At 50.7% G+C, this 22,577-nt stretch overlaps 1 protein-coding gene across 1 annotated transcript; it reads left to right on the forward strand.

Annotated features, from left to right (window-relative positions):
- Positions 1–3,321: 3,321 nt before the first annotated feature.
- SELPLG (selectin P ligand) lies at positions 3,322–19,565 on the forward strand. The gene is made up of 2 exons (XM_086348463.1): positions 3,322–3,397; positions 17,560–19,565. The coding sequence occupies exon 2, from the start codon at positions 17,565–17,567 to the stop codon at positions 18,876–18,878; it is 1,314 nt and encodes a 437-aa protein (XP_086204589.1). The 5' UTR covers positions 3,322–3,397; positions 17,560–17,564; the 3' UTR covers positions 18,879–19,565.
- The last annotated feature ends 3,012 nt before the right edge of the window (positions 19,566–22,577 follow it).

A 22,577-nucleotide genomic window follows, 5' to 3' on the forward strand; every position in this document is an offset into this window, starting at 1 on the left:
AACTGCAGAGTTGAATAGTGGTTGACAGATCCACAAAGCTGAAAAGCTTTGCTTTCTAGAATTGTACAGAAAAAGCTCCCCCAAAACCCCACAAGGATAGAAGCAGTCAAAAACTGCAGCTTGTCTAGCCATCCTGAAATACAGGGTGTCTGTAAAGTCCTTGTACCGTTTAGAGCCTATTTCCTGATAATAAAGCTGACATATACATCATTATATACCCTTTTCTATTTAAAAATACAGAAAACATTCAGAAAGAAAGGGCCACTGTTATGCTTACAGGGCACTGTAAGCTTCTCTTTCAGTCCATCCACTAAGCAACCACATCCAGTTGAAAGTATGCTGTTTGTACACTTTTTAACACCCCGTCCTTTTCACCTAACAAGGTACAAGTGCTTTTACACACATTTAGCATAAACGTGACTTTAACGCCTGCATCTTTATCCCATCAAAGGACAGGTTTCCATACTGTGGGACTTGTGTGTTTCTTACCGATATTTCTCTTAGGTGAAATGTCATTGCTTCAATCCCCAAAGACATCTGCAGTACTTTTCTGGTTCCATCTGTAGAAGTGGAAACCCACTCAGTCTGCATGCTTGCGTCTTACTGGTGTTTAGGTGCTGTAAGGTATGCTTTTATGGTTTTCGCACAGACGCCAAGAACCAGCATCCCCTTAGTACTGTTTGCTCCTCTGCCGGGCAGACTTAGCAGCACAAGTCTTAACCTTGACATAGCTTACCTGCTGCTGAGTTACTACCTTCCTCCTTATGTAGAGCACTTGCTGGTCATAAAGAAGATTCACCAGTACTCTAAAACTCTAAGCCGGCACAAGCACGAGCCAGGGGTGTAGACTAGGGGCTTTTTTCTGGCTGCCTGGACTCTGCCACTGACTCTGTATGACCTTGAACAAGGCACAGCTTCGCTCTGAGCCTCAGCATCCTAACCTCCAAAGGCTGCTGTGAGCCTACAAGAAGATAGATGCACAGAGTCTGGTGCTTAGCAGAAGCCAAGGTAATGTTAAACTTCTGTATTTTAAGGCTTTGCAGGAGAGGAAACCGAGGCTCCAGAGAAGTGACTTGCCTGGATCACTCAGCTTATAAAAGGCCAGTTGCCAGGCCCCTGGTCTTGTGAGTGGTCCCCTATGGGTCACTGCTCCTGGATGGTTTTTCAAAGCTCACAGGGGCATAAGGGCCCGGGGCCGGCCTGTGGAAGAATAAACTTTCCTTTCAGCTGTGCCAGAATCTTCTGAGAAGCAGCTTGAAGCTGCACAGGGGCCAGGAAGGAAAGGAGGTGTCTGGGGGTGTGGGGCCATGACTCTGCTTCCTTTGGACCCCCTGGCCAGTACCCCCACCCCAATTCCACAGGTGGGGCCCACAGCCTCCCGCACCCCATTCACAATTGAACAAATGACCAGGTCCTCTGGCTCTGTGGCTTGGGAGGGGCTGCTCCCTGCTCTAGGATGATCAACTTATCCCGGTTTGCCTGGGACTGACCCAGTTTTAACACTAAAAGTCCCACATCCCAGGAGCTCCTTCAGTTCCAGCAGGCCTGCCTCGTTGATCACCCTCTGTGTAGACTGTCATCCCTGAGCCAGACTCTCACGGGGTCTTTCCTGCTGCAAAGTCAGGGCTGCTCCCCTCTCCACCCCGGCAGGTGGGCGATTGCCCCATTGTTTGTTCCCATCAGAGTCTTCCTCCTGTCTCTCTGACTTGGCCATTAGCATCTGCCCCTAGTTCTTGGACAACCTTCCATCTTTGGAGGGCTTCCTGTTTTATGAATCAAGCACTGGGACCTGGATGGGGTCACACAGGTCTCTGACTCCTGGCCAACGCTGTTCCCTTGACCTCTGCGTCTTGAGGACCTCGTCATTGACTTTACACCTGTGGGCCAGGTGATGGGCTCTGGTTTGGGATGACCTGGGGTTTGAGGTGGACATCTAGGGCGGAGCCTAGCAGAGGGACTGTCCCGCCTCCGATGGGCTTGTGAACCCGGGCCAGAAGAGATGTATTAATATCTGAGATGCTTATGATTGGGGCATGGCCTTCCTCCCCTGGGTGAGGCGTTCAGAGTTTCTCAGCCCCTGCCCGTGAGGGCTGGCTGTTCCCACACCTGCTGAGGAGGAGCAAGAATCTCTGAGTGTCTCCCTTCCTCTTTGGGGGCTTCAGGTTCCCTGCCTGTACAGACTGAGTGTTTGGGTCCCCTTCTGGCTGTAGCTTCCTCAAGTGATCAAGATTCTGTCATGTGAACACCCACTGGGGCTCTGATTTTCAGTTTAAGACAACAAGCCAGGATGTGGTGCTCTCTGTGCATGTATCCTGAGCCCCACCTTGTATTAATACAAAGGCGCTGGCCAGACCCTGGAAGGCAGCCCTCCCTGTTCTTTGCCTTCCTTGAGAGTCTTTGCGTTCTCAGGCCTCCCAGCTTTGCACTCTCCTTGGGCTGTTGCCTTCTCCCTGGGCTACTTGTCATCTCAGTGGCCACTTCTCCTTGGAAGAGTCTCATGTCAACTCCCTCCCCTGCCCAGGGTAGGTTTGGGGCCCCTCCCTGGCTCATCCAGAAGTGACATGACCACACCACTCTGTCCTAATGATCTGTTTACTTGTTTACTTGCTGGCTTCCTCATCAGATGAACAACCACAAGAAGGCCAGAGGCCAGAATTACTTGCCTTAGGGTCTCAGAGCAAAGATGGTGGGGTGTCAGAGTTGGCTAAAGAACCAAAACAGGAAAGAGAAATAAAACAGGCAGAACCTGCCCTCATGGATTTTGCAGTCTGTCTCCCCAGAGAGGTTCTTGATTGCAGCTAAAAGGAGCACTTGGGCACCTTCGAGAGATTCTTGGATCTCCAAAGAATGGTTACATTTGATTTGCAAAGCTCAGGAAGATCTGTGATTTGAATCTCCCCCACCCCCAATTCTTTTCTTGGCCAAGAATCGAGAACCATCCTCCTTTGCATCTGGTCAATCCCTCCCTTCCAGGGCGGGGTGCCTTCTCACCCCACCCTCCATCCCTGTGGTAATACTGTGGTGTGGCCTTTCTCAACTTGAGCCTCCTCCCAACTACTCCCCCACGAGTTCCCATGTGGTTCTAGGTGTTTTTCACGGTCAGGAACCTGAGAGTGACCTCAGGCCCTGCGGGGCCCTGTCTCTCACTCCCCACCAGGCTTGATTAACGTCCCCGAAGCTGTCACAAACAAGGGGCTGTGGGCTGTCACGTGGCCTTGAGTAACCACACTCTCGCTTCCTTCTTTTACACACGGCCGCTGGGGGTTGGTGCGATCCGAGACCACGGCAGGGGTGCCACAGCTGTGCTCGGCAGCACAGGCTGAGTCCTTGTCGCTAAAGCAGAGGAACCACTTCTCCTGGGCCCACGAGGTGGCTGTCCCATGGTCTGCTGAGCACGGTAAGTGCCAGCTTGCAAAACCACGGGGAGTGGCTGGGTGGTAGAGTCCCCAAGGGCCAGCAGGCCTGCCTGACAGACAAGGGCAGGCTGGCGGCCAGCCCCAGGCAGGACCTGAGGTGCAGCCCCTGGAACGAGCATCTCAACACTCTGGGCACTCGGGATTGAGGTGTGCCTGGAGTTCAGAGCTTTATTCTGCTGTCTCTTCTGGGTCCTAACCCCCTCAACTTTCATCTGTCCCTTCCCACGAGTTTTGCCAGCAGCTGCCGGCTTGGGGGTTACTGTGAATTCTTTTTTTTAATGGAGAAATCAGGAATGTTTCCCTAAAAATCATCCTACCCCTTCATGTGTGGGAAACCAAGGCCCAGAGAAGAGATTTGCTCAGGCTGTGGATCCATTTAAAATAGCATTTTTCAAACCTGTGTTCTTTACATTTTTATAGGACTGAGGAAGGGATGCGTGTGCACAGCAAATTATTAAAATATTAGAATTCAGAAACTACTGCCAGCAAAAGAGAAAGTCAGAATAATGATGAGAATATTCCTTTTTGTGTCCGGAGTGCTTTAGGGGCATATAAGGGCATGGTGGGGGGCTGGTGGCTCAAGCAGTGTCCCCCTATACACACACATACACAGAGACAAGGAAAGTATCAGGGCCGGTAGGCTCTGGTTGCCTGGAATTCTTTTTTTCTTGGAATGTGGCTCCCCTTGCCTCAGGCAGGCCACACCCTGCATGGTAGACGTCTTCCTCACCCGGCTTGGCTTGGCCCGCAGACCCGGCAGACTGAAACTGAACAGAATGGGCTGGGCTGCAGGGTGAGCACCACCTGGGAACCTCAGCCTTCAGAGGAGTCAGGGAGTCATCAGAGAACTCTGTGCCCCCTTTTAACAGATGAAGAAACCAAGGCTTAGAGGGGTGAAGCAGCTGCCCCCACGGCGGTACGGCTGGGAGGTGGGCAGGCTTGCATTTGTGGTGGCCCCATCTGGTCACTGGACCCTCATGGAGCCCACAGAGATCCCAGGTTTTGGTCTCCCGGTCTCCTTTTGCTGAGCCGGAGCAGGCAGAGGGTGGGGGTGGCCTGTGGCTAGAAGGAAATAGGATTGTTACTGGTTGTGCTGCTCACTGCAGGACAGGACATTGCATCGAGAGACAATGTGTTGGTATAAGGAAGAGCAACTTTATCCAGAAAGCCAGTTGACTGAGGAGATGGCCCACTAGGGTCCCAAAGAACCATCTTACTTGAGTTAGGATCCAGGCTTCTTTTATACTAAAAGGGAGGGGTGGGGTGGCTGGTTGCTGCAAACTTCTTGGAGTTGGAATCCTTTGTTCTTGCAGCTGTCCACAGTAGTTCTGGTCACGGTGTTCCTGTAAACCTCCACCAAGACAATTGTTATTTTTTGTTCGGCAACTTTTTAATCTCTATATGAATGGAAAACTGTTATACCTTTAAAGGTCAAGTCTGGGAGGCAGAGCCTTGAGAAACAAAACAGTATGTGTATTTCTGGCTATAGGTGACACTTTTTTTTTTTTTTTTTTCTTTACAAAAGTGCAGAGCCAGAAGGCCTAACCAGAGGCAACAGAATACAAAGGTTAGAGCTAAAGGAATAGATCTAACGGGGAGCCAGGTTTATTCTTCTCTGTTACGGCTCCCTACTGTCCGTGTCCATCCCACAATGTTGGCAGCGGTGGGGGTGGCGAGGGTGGGGTCAATGATCATCCTGGCTACTTCTTGCTGAACAAGGGCGAGGAAGGGGTGATGGGGGAATGGAATTTATCAACTTGAAACTGGCAGTATTCCCAAGTCCTAGGCTGAGCATAAGCCGTTTGCATTCTGAGGACACTGCCCCGCCTTTTTGCAGTTCTGTCACACTTAAGACAAGAAGACTTGCCAGGTGGCTCAGCCGGCCAATGCAGAACCTGAAGGAGACGTGGGTTTGATTTCTGGGTTGGGAAGATCCCTTGGAGGAGGAAATGGCAACCTACTCCAATTCTCTCACCTGGAGAATCCCATGGACAGAGGAACCTGGCAGGTTACAGTCCCTAGGGCCACAAAGAGTTGGACACCACTGAGTGAGCACGTATGCACACTTAGACAAGCACTTGAACACACACACGTGTGTATATATGTATATAATTCCACTTTACCTGTATATAAACTCTAGCACTTGAGGGCACTGAGGCTGCTCTGCCATGTGCTATCTTTGTATATTTCCCCTGTTAGCCCCACTTGGACAGAGCTTGATTAAAGCATTTCCTTTCCAGCAGGTACCAGTGAAATGAGAGAGTGAAGTCCTCATTACTTATATGGTAGGGGCTGACTTGAAACAGCAACTTAAGATCTAATGGATTGCAACACCGAGTCTGTCGACCTATTGGCTACAGGTTCTCTTGGTCAGGCGGACACCAGGAATCCAATATTTCAAAAGAGCTTAATTTAAGCTTGCTTCTGGGAACCACTCTAATCCTTTGCAGGGCAACTGGCAAGGCCTTATCCCCAGGTACATGAGTAGTTTCCAATCAATATGATACTTGGCTGATATTTGTAGATAAAAGCAAGCACGTTGTCACTGATGTTAGGCAATACAGATTGGGCGATAATTTGCCTTTCTTGGGATGCCATTGGCCCATACTTCTGGTCTTACCTTTCTGTAGACCTCAGGGAGATCATCTAAGTTTTGTCCATTTTTCTGAGTTTTCTAGGAGAGCCCTCTGTAGGTTTCAAAGCAGGTTTCGGTGGGACTCTGATATCTAGTGGTCCCATCGGAAAACGTCACTTGAGCATTTAGTTTACAGAGATGATCTTGGCCTAGGATGAGGATAGGGAATTCAGGCATGTACAGGAAACTATATTTTAATATCAGATTTCCTAGGTGGCATTCCAGTGGTTGTGAAAATGATCACCTCTGTACTTCCCCTGACAGCCCACTGACTGGCGTAGACTGGGAGGTTCTCTGTGCTAACTGAGGGTTTCAGTTCAGTTCAGTTGCTCAATCGTGTCCAACTCTCTGCGACCCCATGGACTGCAGCACGCCAGGCCTCCCTGTCCATCACCACCTCCCGGGTTTACTCAAACTCACATCCATTGAGTCGGTGATGCCATCCAACCATCTTACCCTCTGTCGTCCCCTTCTCCTCCCGCCTTCAGTCTTTCCCAGCATCGGGTCTTTTCAACGACTAAACTGAGGGTCTAGTATGGAGTTTGTTCCCTCGTGTCTACCAGAAAATCAACCAGTTTGCTACTCATTGTCAGTTTTACCCAGGGCTCCTGTGGGGATATTTGAATTGAGTGTCGTACATCCAGAGGAACCCCAGGCCTCTTCATTCATCATCTGAACATTCTCCCCTCTCTACCGTCTGATAGGCCCCACTCCTGTCCTTTCCTATCCATTTCTAGCCCTCTTTTAGAAACTTTTTTTTATTGAAGTATAGTTGGTTTACAATGTTGCATTGTTTTCAAGTATATAATACAGTGATTCAGTTATACATATATTTGTCTATATCCTTTTTCAGATTCTTCTCCCGTTTAGGTGATTACAAAATACTCAGGGTAGCTCTCTGTACCATACGGTAGGTTCTTGTTGTTTATTTTATATATAGCAGTATATAAGAATGTTAATTGCATATTCTTATTCCTTCCCAACCCCCTTTCCCTTTAGTAACCATAGATTTGTTTTCTATTTCTGTAGGTCTATTTCTGTTTTATAAAAAGCTGATTTTGTATCTTTTTTTTGAGATTCCACAAATAAATGATATATTTTTCTTTCTCTATATAGCTTATTTCACTCGGTATGATAATCTCTAGCTTCATGCATATTGTTACAACTGGCATTATTTTGTTCTTTTTTAATGGCTGAGTAGTATCCCATTGTGTATGTGTGTATGTAATACACATGTACACACCATATCTTTTTTTTTTAAGTAATTTATTTTTTATTGAAGGATAATTGCTTTACAGAATTTTGCTGTTTTCTGTCAAACCTCAGCATGAGTCAGCCATAGGTATACATATATCCCCTCCCTTTTGAAACTCCCTCCCATCTCCCTCCCCGTCCCACCCTTCTAGGTTGATACAGAGCTCCTGTTTGAGTTTCCTGAGCCAGACAGCAAATTCCCGTTGGCTATTAATTTTACGTATGGTAATGAGAGTCCCTTGGACTGCAAGGAGGTCCAACCAGTCCCTTCTAAAGATCAGTCCTGAGTGTTCTTTGGAAGGACTGATGCTAAAGCTGAAACTCCAATACTTTGGCCACTTCATGCGAAGAGTTGACTCATTGGAAAAGACTCTGATGCTGGGAGGGATTGGGGGCAGGAGGAGAAGGGGACAACAGAGGATGAGATGGCTGGATGGCATCACTGACTCCACGCACATGAGTTTGGGTGAACTCCGGGTGTTGGTGATGGACAGGGAGGCCTGGCGTGCTGCAGTTCATGGGGTCGCAAAGAGTCGGACACGACCGAGCGACTGAACTGAACTGAACTGAACTGAATATAAGTTTCCATGTTACTCTTTCCATACATCTCACCCTCTCTTCCCCTCTCCCCATGTTCATAAGTCTATTCTCTATATCTCTCCACTGTTGCCCTGTAAATAAATTCTTCAGTACCATTTTTCTAGATTCCGTATATATGTGTTAAAATACGGTATTTATCTTTCTCTTTCAGACTCACCTCACTCTGTATAATAGGTTCTAGGTTCATCCACCTCATTAAAACTGACTCAAATGCATTCCTTTTTATGTGTGTATGTATATATACACATATACACACCACATCTTCTTTATCCATTCATTTGTCAGTGAACATTCAGCTTGCTTCCATGTCTTTAGCCCTCTTTTCCTTTAATTTCAGGCGCTCTCTTCTCCCCAGTGTCCTTTCTCTTTACAGTAAGTCCGCTGTTTTGTACGTAGCGCTAGCTTACCTTTCTTAGAGCCTCCTGTCTTCCAGGAATCCAACACAGCCGTTAGAAAAATAGCATTTCACCTTGGGCTTCTTTTGTCTGTGTCTGTTCTCTACTGTTGAATACCTCAAAAGCAATGTCTACCAACTGAGAAGGATTCATTCTAAAGGCACTGTCTAATTTTTACAACTTTCTCCTGATATCTGGGGCACTTTGCCCCATAAAGTTTGCATTTGCCTTTTTAGTGTTTTCAGGGCCCTCAGGATCTGCATCTTTATAGAGTCTGATAAATTCTTCCACCAAATTTAGAGAGGTCTTCACTTGATTTGTGCTGAATTTCTTGAACTTTTTCAAACTCTTGTTTTGGGACCCCTTTTTGAAGCCCTGCCAAGATGCACTTACAGTAGTGCTCTAATAAGGGCATTGGGAATTCCTGGGGGTTCAGTGGTTAGGACTCAGCATTTCACTTCTGTGGCTCCGGGTTTGATCTCTGGTTGGGGAACTAAGATCCGCATGCTGTGCGGCATGGCCAAAAACAAGCAAAAACAGACATGGCTCCCCCACAAAGGCTCCCAGTTTGGTTCAGCTGTGGGTGCTGCCAAGTGGGCTTTGGGTGTACCATTTGAGTCCATTAGGTGGAGCTGGTATGCTTCTTCCCTGGCCTGATCAGTGACCATTTCTCCTTTCATCTCCTATGAAGATCATATTGAGAAGACTGTGTATGTCTGTTCAGGTAGGGTGGTTAATGGGTAGCAAACAATTCTGTCCTTTGGAAAGAATCCTCCCTATAAGGAGGGTTGTCCAATTAAATAAATCCAAGGTTGAGAAGGGTCTGTGCATCCATAGGAACCCAGCCAGCTGGCCTTTTTCATTTATGCCCTCTATGGGGCAATTGCCCTGCTCTGGGAGTGGCTCCCGGTCCAAATTGGGTGCCATGTTGGGTCTTGGAGAGTGACACCAGACCAGGTTCCAGTGCCCAGGAAGGTAACTGATCCCTTTAAGGAGAGGGAACCAGTCCAACTACTTCCCGAGCCCCGGTGTTGGGACGTAGGGCTGGAGCAAGAAGAATGGGAGGCAGTGGGAGGAGTGGATATGTTGGCATAGTGGCTGGAGTGGCTGGGACAGCCAGCTCCGCCAGAGGAGCACTTCGGGTCTGGAGCAACATGGCTTCAATCTCCTTCCTTTCCTTTTCTTCCTGTGTGACAGGTTTTCCCTTGGGCTTCTTTTCAAGCCTTTGAAAAGCCTGTATAAAGCAACAACTGTAGGACTTTTCTCATCCTGATGTAATTGTTTGCACAGAGGGGATTTTATCATTCTTCCCCACTTCTTCAAAGAATGGCTCTAATTTCACAATTGTAATTTAGAGAGTCATTCAAAGGCCAAGGTTTCTCAGATCCTAATAGGTACAGTGGCCCCCACATCATTACAGTAAAATGTCCTCTTCCTCTTAGTCATGGGTTCATATCTGTAATCCAGAGAAGGCAATGGCACCCCACTCCAGTACTCTTGCCTGGAAAATCCCATGGACGGAGGAGCCTGAAATGCTGCAGTCCATGGGGTCGCTAAGAGTTGGACACGACTAAGTGACTTCACTTTCCCTTTTCACTTTCATGCATTGGAGAAGGAAATGGCAACCCACTCCAGTGTTCTTGCCTAGAGAATCCCAGGGATGGGGGAGCCTCATGGGCTGTCGTCTATGGGGTCGCACAGAGTCAGACACGACTGAAGCGACTTAACAGCAGCAGCAGCATAGCTGTAATCAGACCACTCACTTACCCAAAATGCACCCCCAGAAGACTATTTTTGGGGATATTTGAAACATCCCCCGTCTTTTAAAGGCAGACAGGATGGAGTCAGGCTTGTTCTTCTGTTACAGGATGGCTGGTGTGTGTGTGTGTCCGTGTGTCGGTCCGTCTGTCTACAGATAGCCTCTGAAAATTGTCAGTTCTTAAGCTAAAACCAAGTGTAGGTCTCAGTGAATTCATTTGTGGAAGGACCTCACCTCCTCTGTTACCAGACCAGCAAATTTGGGTACGACAGTTGAGACTTGAATTTTTTTTTTTTTCTTTTCCATTTTTTTTATCCACACTGGAGGGGCATATGGGATCTTAGTTCCCCAACCAAGATTGAACCCATGCTGCTTGCATTGGGTTGGAGTCTTCACCACTAAAACCACTGGGGAAGTTCCAAGAGTTGGGTTTTTTTGGACAATGAGAGGAAGGAAAAAAAAAAATCTTAGATGTCACTATGGTTTGTGTCTCTGTAAAGGTCCACATAACATTCACCAGGTATGAAAAAAAAATGAAAGTGTTAGTCGCTCAGTCGCTTCGGACTTTCTGTGACCCCATGGATTGTGGCCAGCCAAGCTCCTCTGTCCACGAAATTCTCCAGGGGATCTTCCTAACCCAGGGATCGAATCTGGGTCTCCTGCACTGCAGGCAGATTCTTTACTATCTGAGCCGCCAGGGAAACCCTGCTACCCACTCCAGTATTCTCACCTGGAGAATCCCATGGATGGAGGAGCCTGATGGGCTGCAGTCCACGGGGTTGCAGAGAGTCTTACACAGCTGAAGCAACTGAGCACACGTGCGTAATGTCTGGAAAGGCTCCTTGATGGCTCTGGGGTAATTGATAAGAAAAGGTTGGGAAGTACAGGATGACGCACGTGAGGCCGAAAGTCTGCAAATGGCACACTCTGGGCAGCTGAGAGCCTGTTGCCAGGTCCCAGTTTGGTGTCCACTCCTGAAACACGTCTTTAATGAGCCCCCAGGATGCCAGGCCCGTGGGGACTGGGCATCCACTGGAGACTTGAGATCTGAAGGAGGTGGCCGGCCACGCTGCCTGCACTCCAAGGGATCAATATCACAGCACCTACCCAGCACCTGTCTGTCTGCTAAGCCCGGGGCATGTAGCATGAGTCATAAGAGTTTCTGGTTCCTATTTAGCATTTATGGACTGATGGGAATGAATGTTTTGAAAGTAAACAAGCATTTTTTTAAAAACATTTAAATAACCTGACTAATCATGCCTGGGTGATCTGGGAGGGCTTCTTGGAGGAAGCATCATTTATTCTGGCTCCAGAGAATGTCCAGGCCTGGTTCACAGGTGGTACGGAGCTGTGCCTATGAGGTGGGCTCTGGAACAAGACCACCCAGGTTCAAATTCCTGCTCCTTCTCTTACTGGCCATGTGGTTCTAAGCACCAAGTGAGCCTCAGTTTCCCCATATTTCACATGGGGTTAATATGAGGAGGTTGTGAGGACTGAGTGAGCTGATAATTCATGCATAGCTCTTAGAACAGTGCACAGGGCGTTGTCTATACTAAATACATGTGATTCACAAACCACAGGAGACTGAGGCTGTGTATGGTACCCAGGCTTCTGGGGCTTCTGGCCCTGGCTCTTTCTGACTAACAAGGTCAGAAGTGTGTCACAGCTATCCCAGGGTTGCAGATTTTTCAGGGATAGGACCTTCTGTACAGAACGACAATGACAGCAGCTTGCCTTTAGTGAGCGCCTGCTAAGTTGCTTCAGTCGTGTCCGACTCTGTGTGACCCCATAGACGGCAGCCCACCAGGCTCCCCCGTCCCTGGGATCCTCCAGGCAAGAACACTGGAGTGGGTTGCCATTTCCTTTTCCAATGCATGAAAGTGAAAAGTGAACATGAAGTCGCTCAGTCGTGTCCAACTCTTCGCAAACCCATGGACTGCAGCCTACCAGGCTCCTCCATTCATGGGATTTAGTGAGCGCCTACCAGGTACTAAATGTTCAACCTGGACCAGCTCACTTCAACCTGTAACAACCCCACAAAGCATACATAGGCGCTACTGGAATCTTGTATTCCAGATAAGGAACTCACGGCTCAGAGAGGTGGGTTCAGTTGCCCAAGGTCACACAGCTTGTATGTGACAGAGGTGGGACTGGATCTGGTTTGATACTGGATTTGATCCTGAGCGGGGCCAGGGCCTGTCTGTTACCAAAACTGGGGTCCGCTCTCTTGTGTGCAGTCAAGCCAATCTACTGACACCATGTTGTGGGGGAAGAAAAGGCAGTGTTTACTGCAGGGTAGCAGACAAGGGGTCTAGGACAGCTAGGGCTCAAAAAGCCGGAACTCCCCTATGAGCCTTTGCAAAGCACTTTTATTTTTTTAAAGACCTTTTTTGATGTGGACCATGTTTAAAGTCTTTATTGAATTTGTTACAGTGTATGCTTCTGTTTCTATTTTCTTTTTTTTTTTTGGCTGCAAGGCATATGGGATCTTAGCTCTCCAAGGATCTGAACCCACAGCCTCTGCTTTGAAAGGAAAAGTCTTAACCACTGGACCACACGGGAAGTCCTGCAAAGCATTTTTCAAGGCCAGATGAGGGAAGGAAGAGAGTTGCACAGTTCTGACTGGTTGATGGTTAGGTAACAGGGCAGCATCACAGAGGTTAACATCATCAAGCCTCGGGTGCCAGGTCTGGGGGCTACGTGTTCATCCACCTGGTGGGAGAAGGGCTATCTAGCATCTGTAAAACAACTCAGGAAATGTGCATCAGGTACTGTTATCTAGGTACTTCAGGGAAGAGCTAAAGCAGAGAATATGCGGGGGAGAGGGGGGGTGCAGTGTCTGTCCTAAGAAGGCCCCACAGGGTCCTCCTTGGTCACACGTCCAGTCCAGCAGAACTCAGACCTGAGCTGGGATCTTGGGAGTGGGGGGACGCCTGGGCCTCCACTGGATCCCCTCTCTTGAGGCTGCTCAACCCACACCCTGAGATGCTCCATCCTTTGGATCCTCAGATTTCAAGCTTTTGAATGCTGGGATTCAGGATTCCAGCTGGGAGGTCCCAAATGTCTTGAGTCCCATGAGTGTCTTTCCTGAGTGGTCCAGGGCAGCCGTGCAGAGTTTGGGGCTCGGGTGGGTGTGGGGGTGGCCCCTGGCAGCTCTCTAGTCTACACTGCCTGAGAGCGGCTCAGGCAGAAGTACCCCAGTTCAGGGTGGAAGGAAACGGGCAGTGTCTGATCACCTCTGTCGGGCAAGCGATGAGATAAATAGGATGTGGCATCTCTCTGCCCCTCTCTGTGCCCCACCCACCCCTCTCCGGTGGTAAGTGACTATTTTCCTGCCATCAGAGGAGAGAAGAGGCAAAAGGTGGGGGCTGAAGGAAATGGCTTCACTACCCTCAGCCTCGCTTCCCTAATCTGTGTAACAGGAACCAGAGCGGCCCGCGCCGGGTGGGTAGGCGAACGGGTCCCCCACATGATGAGTTGGTGAAACGATCCATCCACAGTGGGGGTTTATGCCGTCTTGTTTCGTTAGGGTACACGTGTCCTAGCAAAGATGAAAGTCATTATCCTACCTGCCACAGATGCTGCTTGCACTCTGCTCCTCTCCTTGTTACCTGCAAGGCTCTTTGCAGCCACAGAGCCTCTGGGAACCGTGCGGGTTTCAGTCATATGGGTGAGGCCTGCCCAGCTGCAGCCTGGCTCCAGGGTGCTGTATCCCCGGTAACCTTCCTCTTGAAGCCCACAGTATGGCAGGTCCCAGGGTCCTGGTTGCCTGAGACTGATGGGGACGAGGGATGGTCAGTGCTAACACTGGGAACATTTGGGACGAGCTGGTCGGCTTAGGCCCAGGCAGGGAGATACTGGCTTTTCCCAGGGCTCCCTGTTGCATCCCGAACAGGCAGGGAAGTCTCTGCTCTCACATAGGTCTTTGCAGCTTCCCTAATGTAGAGAGGTAGGGAGGTCGCCACCTCCGTACCCTCCCGGAGTCAAGAGGCCCGCCCCCCATCTCCTCTGTTCCTCTGTCCATAGCCCCCTGCTGGATGCCAGCATCAAGGGACCTCCCTGCAGCATCTCATTCTGTTCTCATCTTTGAGACAATACCACCCATCTTACAGATGAGGAAACCGAGGCTCAGACTTGGTAAAGCGATCTGCTCAGGTTATACAGCAGCTCAGTGGTCTCTCTTCCACCCCAGGCTGCCTCCGTGTGAAGGGATGGGTGCAGGGGGACAGCCCACCTTGGGGACCACAACCTGGCCCCTTCCACAGTACCCTCCCAATCTCCCTGACTCACCCAGGTACCTCCCTGACCCGGGAGCTGGTGGGTTGGGTCTTCTGTTTTGTTCTCCCTTTCCGCTTCCAGGAAGTGGCTAAGCGCTCTGCCTTCCAAGAACCGAGAACTGCCCAAGTGGGGGTAGTGGGGGTAGTGCCCAAGCTCATAGTTACGAAATATGTCCTAAACATGGCTTCTTCTTAAAGTCCCCTGCTGTCAGGAAAGTGGGGCCAAGATTAGGCCACATACTCTTTCCTGAGGTGCAAAGAATGTCTGCCTCCCAAAGGCAAATTCAGAGGCAAAGAATGTGTGTGTGCGCACACGTGTATGACACATTTATTAAGCACGAGCTGCAAGCTGGCACTTTTGAATTCATTATGTCATTGCATTCTCCCCAAAACCCTATGAGATGGGTGGCCTTTGTTGTTCCCATTTTACAGATGATGAAACTGAGGCTCAGAAAGGCAAAGATCTGAGTCAGGGTGATTTCACTTGTAAGGGACAGAGCTGAGACTTGACCATCCTTTTGTTGGACCTGAAAATCTGTGCTCTCAACCTTGTGCCCTGCATAGTACCCAGTACAGAGAGCACCAACCTTTCTGGGTGTTACAGCCTTCAAGGTCCTCCTGATTCCTTCTTTGCCCTCCCTCTCCTAACTGGGTTCCAAGGCTTTGCACCTTCTGCTCTCTCAGCTAGGTTAGGTCTCTCCACAAAGCCTTCCTGAGTTCTCGCTTGCTTTGAATCTGGTCTCCGTGACTTGGCAGCTGTGTGTCTTTGGGCAAGTCGCTCTACCTCTCTGAGCTTCACCCTCCTCAGTAAAATGAGGATATCTGTGAAAGCCAGATGTGTCTGGTGCAAATATCATTGTTTAGTTTAAGAAATTATTTTAAGGTAAGATCAGACTGGTATTTTAGAAACCATCATAATTTTAACTAACATGTGAGAGGTTGAATTGAGTCTAGAAGCAGAGGGTCTATGAGTGAGTTACAGATATTCAACAAATGATGAACAACTGTTCTCTGCTCTGAATTACGTGAAGTACAAGGAAAGGTATTGAATAAATGAGAAAATGCTTTGAAAAAGTAGATATATGTATCAACAAATGTATACTGGAATCACTTTGCCGTGCACCTGAAACTAACCCGACATTGTAAAATCAATTATACTCCAACTGAAAAAAAAACAAGGAAAAGTTTTGAAAATTATCCAGGCTCTGCTCCACTCTGGCATGAGCTGGTTGGCTTAGTCCCAGGAAGGGAGATATTGGCTTTTCCCAGTGCTCCCTGTTGCATCCCGAACAGGCAGGGAGGTCTCTGCTCTCACACAGGTCTTTGCAGCTTCCCTAACGTGGGGAGGTAGGGAGGTCGCCACTTCCATACCCTCCTGAGTCAGAGGCACCCCTCATCTCCTCTGTCCATAGCCCCCTGCTGGATGCCAGCATCAGGGTCCTTCCTGCAGCATTTCATTCCATTCTCATCTTTGAGACAATACTGCCCATCTTACAGATAAGGAAAGTGAGGCTCAGACTTGGTGAAGCAATCTGCTCAGTTTACACAGCAGCTCAGTGTTCCCTCCTTTGCCCTGGGCTGCCTCTGTGTGCTGGGGTGGGTTGGGGGGAAAGCCCACCTTGGGGACCACAACCTGGCCCCTTCCACAGTACCTTGGATTGCGTATTGCGGAAGGGTACTATGTCAGGGAATCGAGGAATCTCAGCCCAAAACACAGCTGTTGGTCACCACAGGATTCTCAGCTGCAAGATTTTGAATCCCACAAACACCAGCCACTGCCAGGGGGAGAATAAGGGGAGAGAGAGAAACCCAGGAGGCATGAGTGTTCACAAGGCCAAGAAGAAAGACCAATCAGATGGCCAAAGGGAGAGGCACTGCCCTTTCTGGCTCCCTGGTCGGGAGGCTGAGGGGTAATACAAAGACAGACAGTCACTTCTGCTACCCACAGGCAAACGAGACGACTGTCAGCTCCCTGAGGACAGGCTGTTCACAACAGATTTGAGTCGTTCTCCTGGCCCCAGATAGAGCAGTTGATGGCTCTGGGCCCTCGAGGACTTACAGGATAGATTTACTGAAAGAACCGAAGTAGCTGCTATTTGCAGGAGCTGGAGATAGGAGCAAAATGCTAAGGGCTTTGTAGGTATCACCTCATTTTATCCTCACAGTAGTCTACAGGTAGGTGCTATCATCCCCATCATATAAGCGAGGACCTAGTCAAAGGGAACTGGATCAAGCCAACACATGGAGAAAGGATGAGAAGACTGAGAATCTGAGGGACAGGCCAGGGTTGTGTGAGATGGGAGCCAAGATAAGGGAAACTGGAACAGAGGGATGCAGAGAGAGGAGTCAGCATCACACTCCAAGAGGCCTCAGAGGGCCAAACGAGCATCTTTATCCTGTAGTCCCGTGGTCACCAAACTCTTGCTCATGAACCCCATCGGTGGACAAGATAGGTACATTGATATATTTACAAATTGTGTACAGGTACCACTGTGCTCATGAGACATTGTAAATGTGTACACAAATAGAAGTTAAGTGACACAGAAGTTCATATAAGTAGAAGATCTAATGTAATCTTTCCACACCCCAGTAGACTGTCTTCCCACACTGCACTGGGTCTTCGCTGCTGCACATGGACTTTCTCTAGTTTTGATAAAACTAGTCTCTAGTTTGGACTTTCTCTAGTTTTTTGCGGGAGGGACTGCTCTCCAGGTGCGATGTGCAGGCTTCTCGTTGTGGCAGCTTCTTCTGTCGCATAGCACAGGCTCTACGGCACTCAGGCTTCTGCAGATGTGGAGTGTGGGCTCCGCAGCAGTTGCTCAGGGGCTCTGCAGCACAGCTTCAGTAGATGTGGTGCACGGGCTTAGCTGCCCAGTGGCACGTGGAATCTTCCCAGACCAGGGATTGAACCTGTGTCTCCTGCACTGGCAGGCGAATTCTTAACCACTGGACCACCAGGGAGGTCTGAGGCAAATATTAATACATTTCTGTGCACTGGGTCAAGGGAGTTGAGGAGTGCCCCCAGATGGATTCACTGATCCTGGTAAGTAGTAACAGCTGCTATTTGTGGAGGGGCTTCTGTGCACCAGGCATGTGAGGGGTGCTGAGGATGCTCCAGACCAGATGTGTTACCATGTGGATGTCCAGGGTCGCGGTCAAGGGTGCTTGGTGGGCCCAGGGGTGCAGCTATCCTGACGCCCTGTTGTCCATGTCCCCCCTCCAGGTGCCATGTTTCTGCAACTCCTGCTGCTTCTGGCCCTGCTGGGCCCTGGCAGCAGCCACCAGCTGGGGGAGACCAGCACGAATGAAACTGTGAAGGCTCCAGGCCCCCTATACCCAGGTGAGGAGAGAGACCCAGAAGACGATGAAGACTATGACTATATAGGACAAACGGACCCTCCAGAGATGCTTGACAGTAGCACTGAGGTCCCCAAGTTTCTGCCTATGGTGACAACGCTGGGGCAGAGAGAGTCTGCAGGGCCTATGATTCCTGAGTCATTCATTCTGGAGGTGTCCACAAGGGACTCTGCTGTCCTGAGTGCCACAGGGGCAACCACCGAAAAACTGAGTCCAAAACTGGTCACACCGGTCCCGCTGACCAGAGAACTGGTTACTGAAATCCCTCCCAAAGTGAAGGATCCATCCACAGAGCTGGCTGCAGCCACAGAGGCCCTGTCCACGGACCCCGTGACCACAGAGGCCCTGTCCACAGAACCCAGGCTTACAGAGGCTCTGTCCACAGAACCCAGGCTTACAGAAGCCCTGTCCACAGAACCCGTGGCCACAGAGGTCCTGTCCACGGAACCCAGGCTTACAGAAGCCCTGTCCACGGAACCCGCAGCCACAGAGGCCCTGTCCACGGAACCCAGGCTTACAGAGGCCCTGTCCACAGAACCCAGGCTTACAGAAGCCCTGTCCACAGAACCCGCAGCCACAGAGTCCCTGTCCACAGAACCCAAAATCACAGAGACTCTGCCCACGGAACCGGCCACCACAGAAGCCCCTTTCAGGGAGCCCACTACCATACCAGCCCTGCCCACAGATCCAACCACTGTGGAGGCCCTGCCCACGAGACCTGCTACCACAAGGGGCCTAACCACAGCCCTTCCTGTGGCCTCTGATACTCCCAAGGGCACCACTGTGGCAGCTGGCAACTTGTCTGATGACTTCACTGGGAACAAAGATCACAGCCTTTTTCCCTGGAGCTCTGTGGCCCCACTCCCCGCAGACGGCCTGCCAGACCCGGGCCCCGTGAAGCAGTGTTTGCTGGCCATCCTCATCCTGGCCCTGCTGGCCACCATCTTCCTCGTGTGCACCGTGATGCTGGCCATCCGCCTCTCCCGCAAGAACCACCTGTACCCCGTGCGCGATTACTCCCCCAGCGAGATGGTCTGCATCTCATCTCTGCTGCCCGAGCGGGGCGAGGGGCCTGCGCCCGTGCCCAACGGGGACCTGCCCAAGGCCAGGGAACAGGGCCGGAAGGCGGGGCCGAGGGAGGGCCGTGAAGGGGATGACCTCACCCTGCACAGCTTCCTCCCTTAGCTCCCGAGCTGCTGAGCCAAGGCCCATGCCGAGGCTCTAAGCCCTGGGTCGGGCTGCCTTGGATCCCCCTGGAGACGGGAATCTGCAGGGCGGGGACCCGGGCTGCCACACACAAGACTGAGAGCAGCTAGGCTCCAGGCACTGAAGCAGGCCTGGCAAACAGAATCTCCGGTAGAGGCTGCAGACGACCCCCCCAGCTCCCTGCCCAGCCCCCGTGTGTCCTGGGCTCCCTCTAACGCCTCCGTTCCCTGGCCACTGGAGTCTCATTCTCACGCACCCAGGAGGACTCAGAGTTCGTCCCTGCTGCCATGCCCACTACCGTTTCCTTCTACGGTCACTGCACAGGAAGGGGGTACTCTGAACTGGATTCCTTAGTTCACTTTCTATCACCCCCCGCTCCTCATTTGGGCTATCTCTCAGGGAACCCACGGTGAGTTGTGGGGGCTGGGTAGGTTCCTTAGGGGACTCTGTGGACCTACAAGCTATTGTCTAGTGCCAGCCTAACCCCATCCTGCCCTCCCTCGCCTCCCCCCCGCCGGGGCCTTGATTGAGGTGCTCGCAGAGGTCTCCCGGCGCCCAGCTCAGGGCCCAGGACGACACACACACACACACACACACACACGTCGCTCAGTCATGTCCGACTCTCTGCGACCCCATGACGGTCAGTAAATGTTTGGTGGTGAACAAGTGATGGCTGAGTGAATGCTTCAGGCTGCTTCCTTCAGGTGGAGAGTGGGTCCTTTTGCTGTTCCCCCAGCCCCAGGGCCCTTAGGAAGCCCCCTGCACAGGCTATTAAGGTTACTTCAGGGGGCACCTTGGTGTATCCTTGGGCGCTGCGGGAGGGGTTCAGGCTGTCGAGGGGCAGAGAATGCTGGCCCCAGGAACCACTTTGTCCAGTGCCACCCATGACATAGTTCAAGCCTGCAGAATTTGGTCCCCCCGCACCCCAAATCTCTGCCAGATACCCCCTCTAAACATCAATGCCATGCACCCCAGAAGCCCACCCTGACCTCTCTCTTCTGCATGAGGCTCATCTCCCCTTAACACCCAGGGGCCCCCTCCTCACAGGGGGAGCCTGGCTACACCCCACAAGGCCTTCCTACAACTGACTGGTTGTCTTACAGAGTTTGAAGAAATGAAGTGAGTCACTTCAGTCATGTCCGACTCTTTGCGACCCCCTGGACTGTAGCCTGCCAGGCTCCTCTGTCCATGGGATTCTCCAGGCAAGGATACTGGAGTGGGCTGCCATTTCCTTCTCCAGCATAGAGAGTCTGGGGCCCAGTAAACTTTTTCTTAAAGGGCAAGATCATAAATATCTTAGGTTTGGCAGCTCACGTGGTCTCTGTCGCATCTTCTCAACTCTGGCATCCGGCATAAAGGCCGCGATTGACTCTGAGTCATGGATGAAGGGGTTTAGCTGAATTCTGTTGAAACTTTAAGGCAGCAGGCTGGGTCAGGCTCTGTAAGTTAGCTTGTCCCTGACTTCAGTGTAGGGTGACCAGATGTCCTGAGACTTTCCTGGTTTCAGCACTGAAAGTCCTATATCAGTGGGATATAAGGTTTCTGGCTCCAGCAGATTAGGACAGCAAGTGGCCTTGTTTAAGCACTGAAACCCACGTGGACCCCGAGGGTCAGATCAGGAAGACAAAGGCTTAGAGAGGAGAAGGGTGTGGTTTACTTCCTGACATGGCTGAGCCAGGGTTTCAGACTTTTGATCTTTGCTTCCTAATGCCTTTTAGTCCTTTCTGTACACGGGGAAGGAAACACACACACACACACACACACACACACACACACACACACTTCTACCTTCTAGAACATTCATCTCAGGGGACTTTTTCTCTTCTAGAAAAATGCCTCCAAGGGCCTCTTTGGGAATTCAGGACCCCCTCCACTCAGTGGCATAACCTGCAGAGAAAGAATTCAAAGAAAAGGTCTAATTGGGGCAGGGGAAGTGGGGGTTGTTGGCTGCAACTCAGAGAAAGGGATGGGGGGAAAGGGAGGAGGAACACGAAAAGCAACAGGGCCATAGGGGACAGAGTCAGGATAAGCGGAGAACTGCCTGGTTCTGTCCTCCCCTGCCCCCTTGCCCTTGAACCTCTACAACAGCTGTGATACACAGGAAGGTGTGTTCAAGGTGCTCTGGTGGGGGCGCTGGTGCAGCTGGGTATCCGCCATGGGCGGGGATAGCCAACCCTGGAGAAGGTGGGGTCCTAAGACAGCAACAGGATTTCACTTCCCCTTTATCAGGGATCAGAAAACTCAGCTGGTGGATTCCACATCACTGGGGTGGGGTCCCAGAGGCTGGAGGACTTGGGGGACATTTGAGCAGTTCCTCTGGGACTTCGCTACCTCGTCCGTCTGGGCAGAGAGCAGGTCTCCGGGCTCCCCTAAGGGCCCCGGGGAGCACCCCTGCTCCCGCACGTTGGTTTTCCGTCTCTACCGGAAGAGGAGCGTTTCTCGGCAGCCCTCCCTTCAAGGTGCAGGATTCGTCAGCAGCGGAGATGGCGAATGCTTGAAGATGCCACCAGGGGGCGCCCACCACCAGCTAGTGGAGCCAAGGGCAGCCTGGCGCTTCGCTTGGTCCAGTCTCGGAGGATGAAGGAAGGATGGAGCCAGATCAGAGCTCCAAACCCAGTGGGGTGCTGGTATATATTTATCAACTGGCTTCGCAGGTGGATTGGTGCCCAAAGCACGATTTGCAGTGCTTGCCAATTTCTTTGCTGTAAATACTCCCATGGCTGATTTTGAGCCAGCCATTTATACAGTAGATCATACAAAAAATGTAAATAATGCCAATGGCATAGATGTAGGATGTAGTAAGATCATGCGGAAGCGATGAGTTTTAAGTATTGAAGACCTTGGTTTTTAACATAATGTAACTTAATTTTATGTAACAACTGGTTCAAATAATTCTGAAAATTTGACAACTGGATCTGAGCCTGATATAGGCTGGCTCCTGCATCCTAGTGTGCCCTTCCACTTGTCTGGACCTCCCTTGCCCTTGAACATCACCCCAGGAATTGCCCCATCCATCCACTGAACACGAATATCTGCTATGTCTCCATGGATCCCCTTAAACAGCCTATGAAGGAACTAGGAGTCTCCCCATTTTACAGAAGAGGAAACTGAGGCTCAGAGAAGTGCAGTCACATGTCCCAGATCATACATAAGGATCTGAGATTGGAATCTAGGCTTGAATCAGAAAGACACATTCTTACCACTAAGTCATGAGGTCCTTGAGATCATAGCGGGGTTCTGGGGGAATCCCGTGCCCCAAACTCCCACTCCTGCTGACCTGTCCTGGCGTCTGGAAGTCCCCTCAGCCACCCTTTGTGGCTCCCAGTTGCTGAGAGAAGGCGCTGGGACTTGTTAGTTGCTCAGTCATGTCCAGTTCTTTGCAACCCCATGGACTGCAGCCTGCCAGGCTCTCCTCTGTCCCTGGGATTCTCCAGGCAAGAATACTGGAGTGGGTAGCCAATCCCTTCCCCAGGGGCTCTTCCTGACCCAGGAATCGAACCTGGGTCTCCTTCATTCAGGCAGAGTCTTTACTGTCTGAGCCACTAGGGAAGCCCCGGGATGACGAAGTTGAACCCAGCTTGCAGAGAGCAGGCACAGAGCAGACCCGGGATTCAAGACTGAGAGAGGGGGCTGCACCAAGGCACGGGCATTTCCTGGGCACTCAGTCTATGCCCAGCC

This window comes from Bos grunniens, chromosome 17 (assembly GCF_055505025.1).
Source record: "Bos grunniens cultivar Pamir isolate PY7600 chromosome 17, Bosgru_T2T1.0, whole genome shotgun sequence".
In the NCBI taxonomy this organism is placed as follows: Eukaryota; Metazoa; Chordata; class Mammalia; order Artiodactyla; family Bovidae; genus Bos; species Bos grunniens.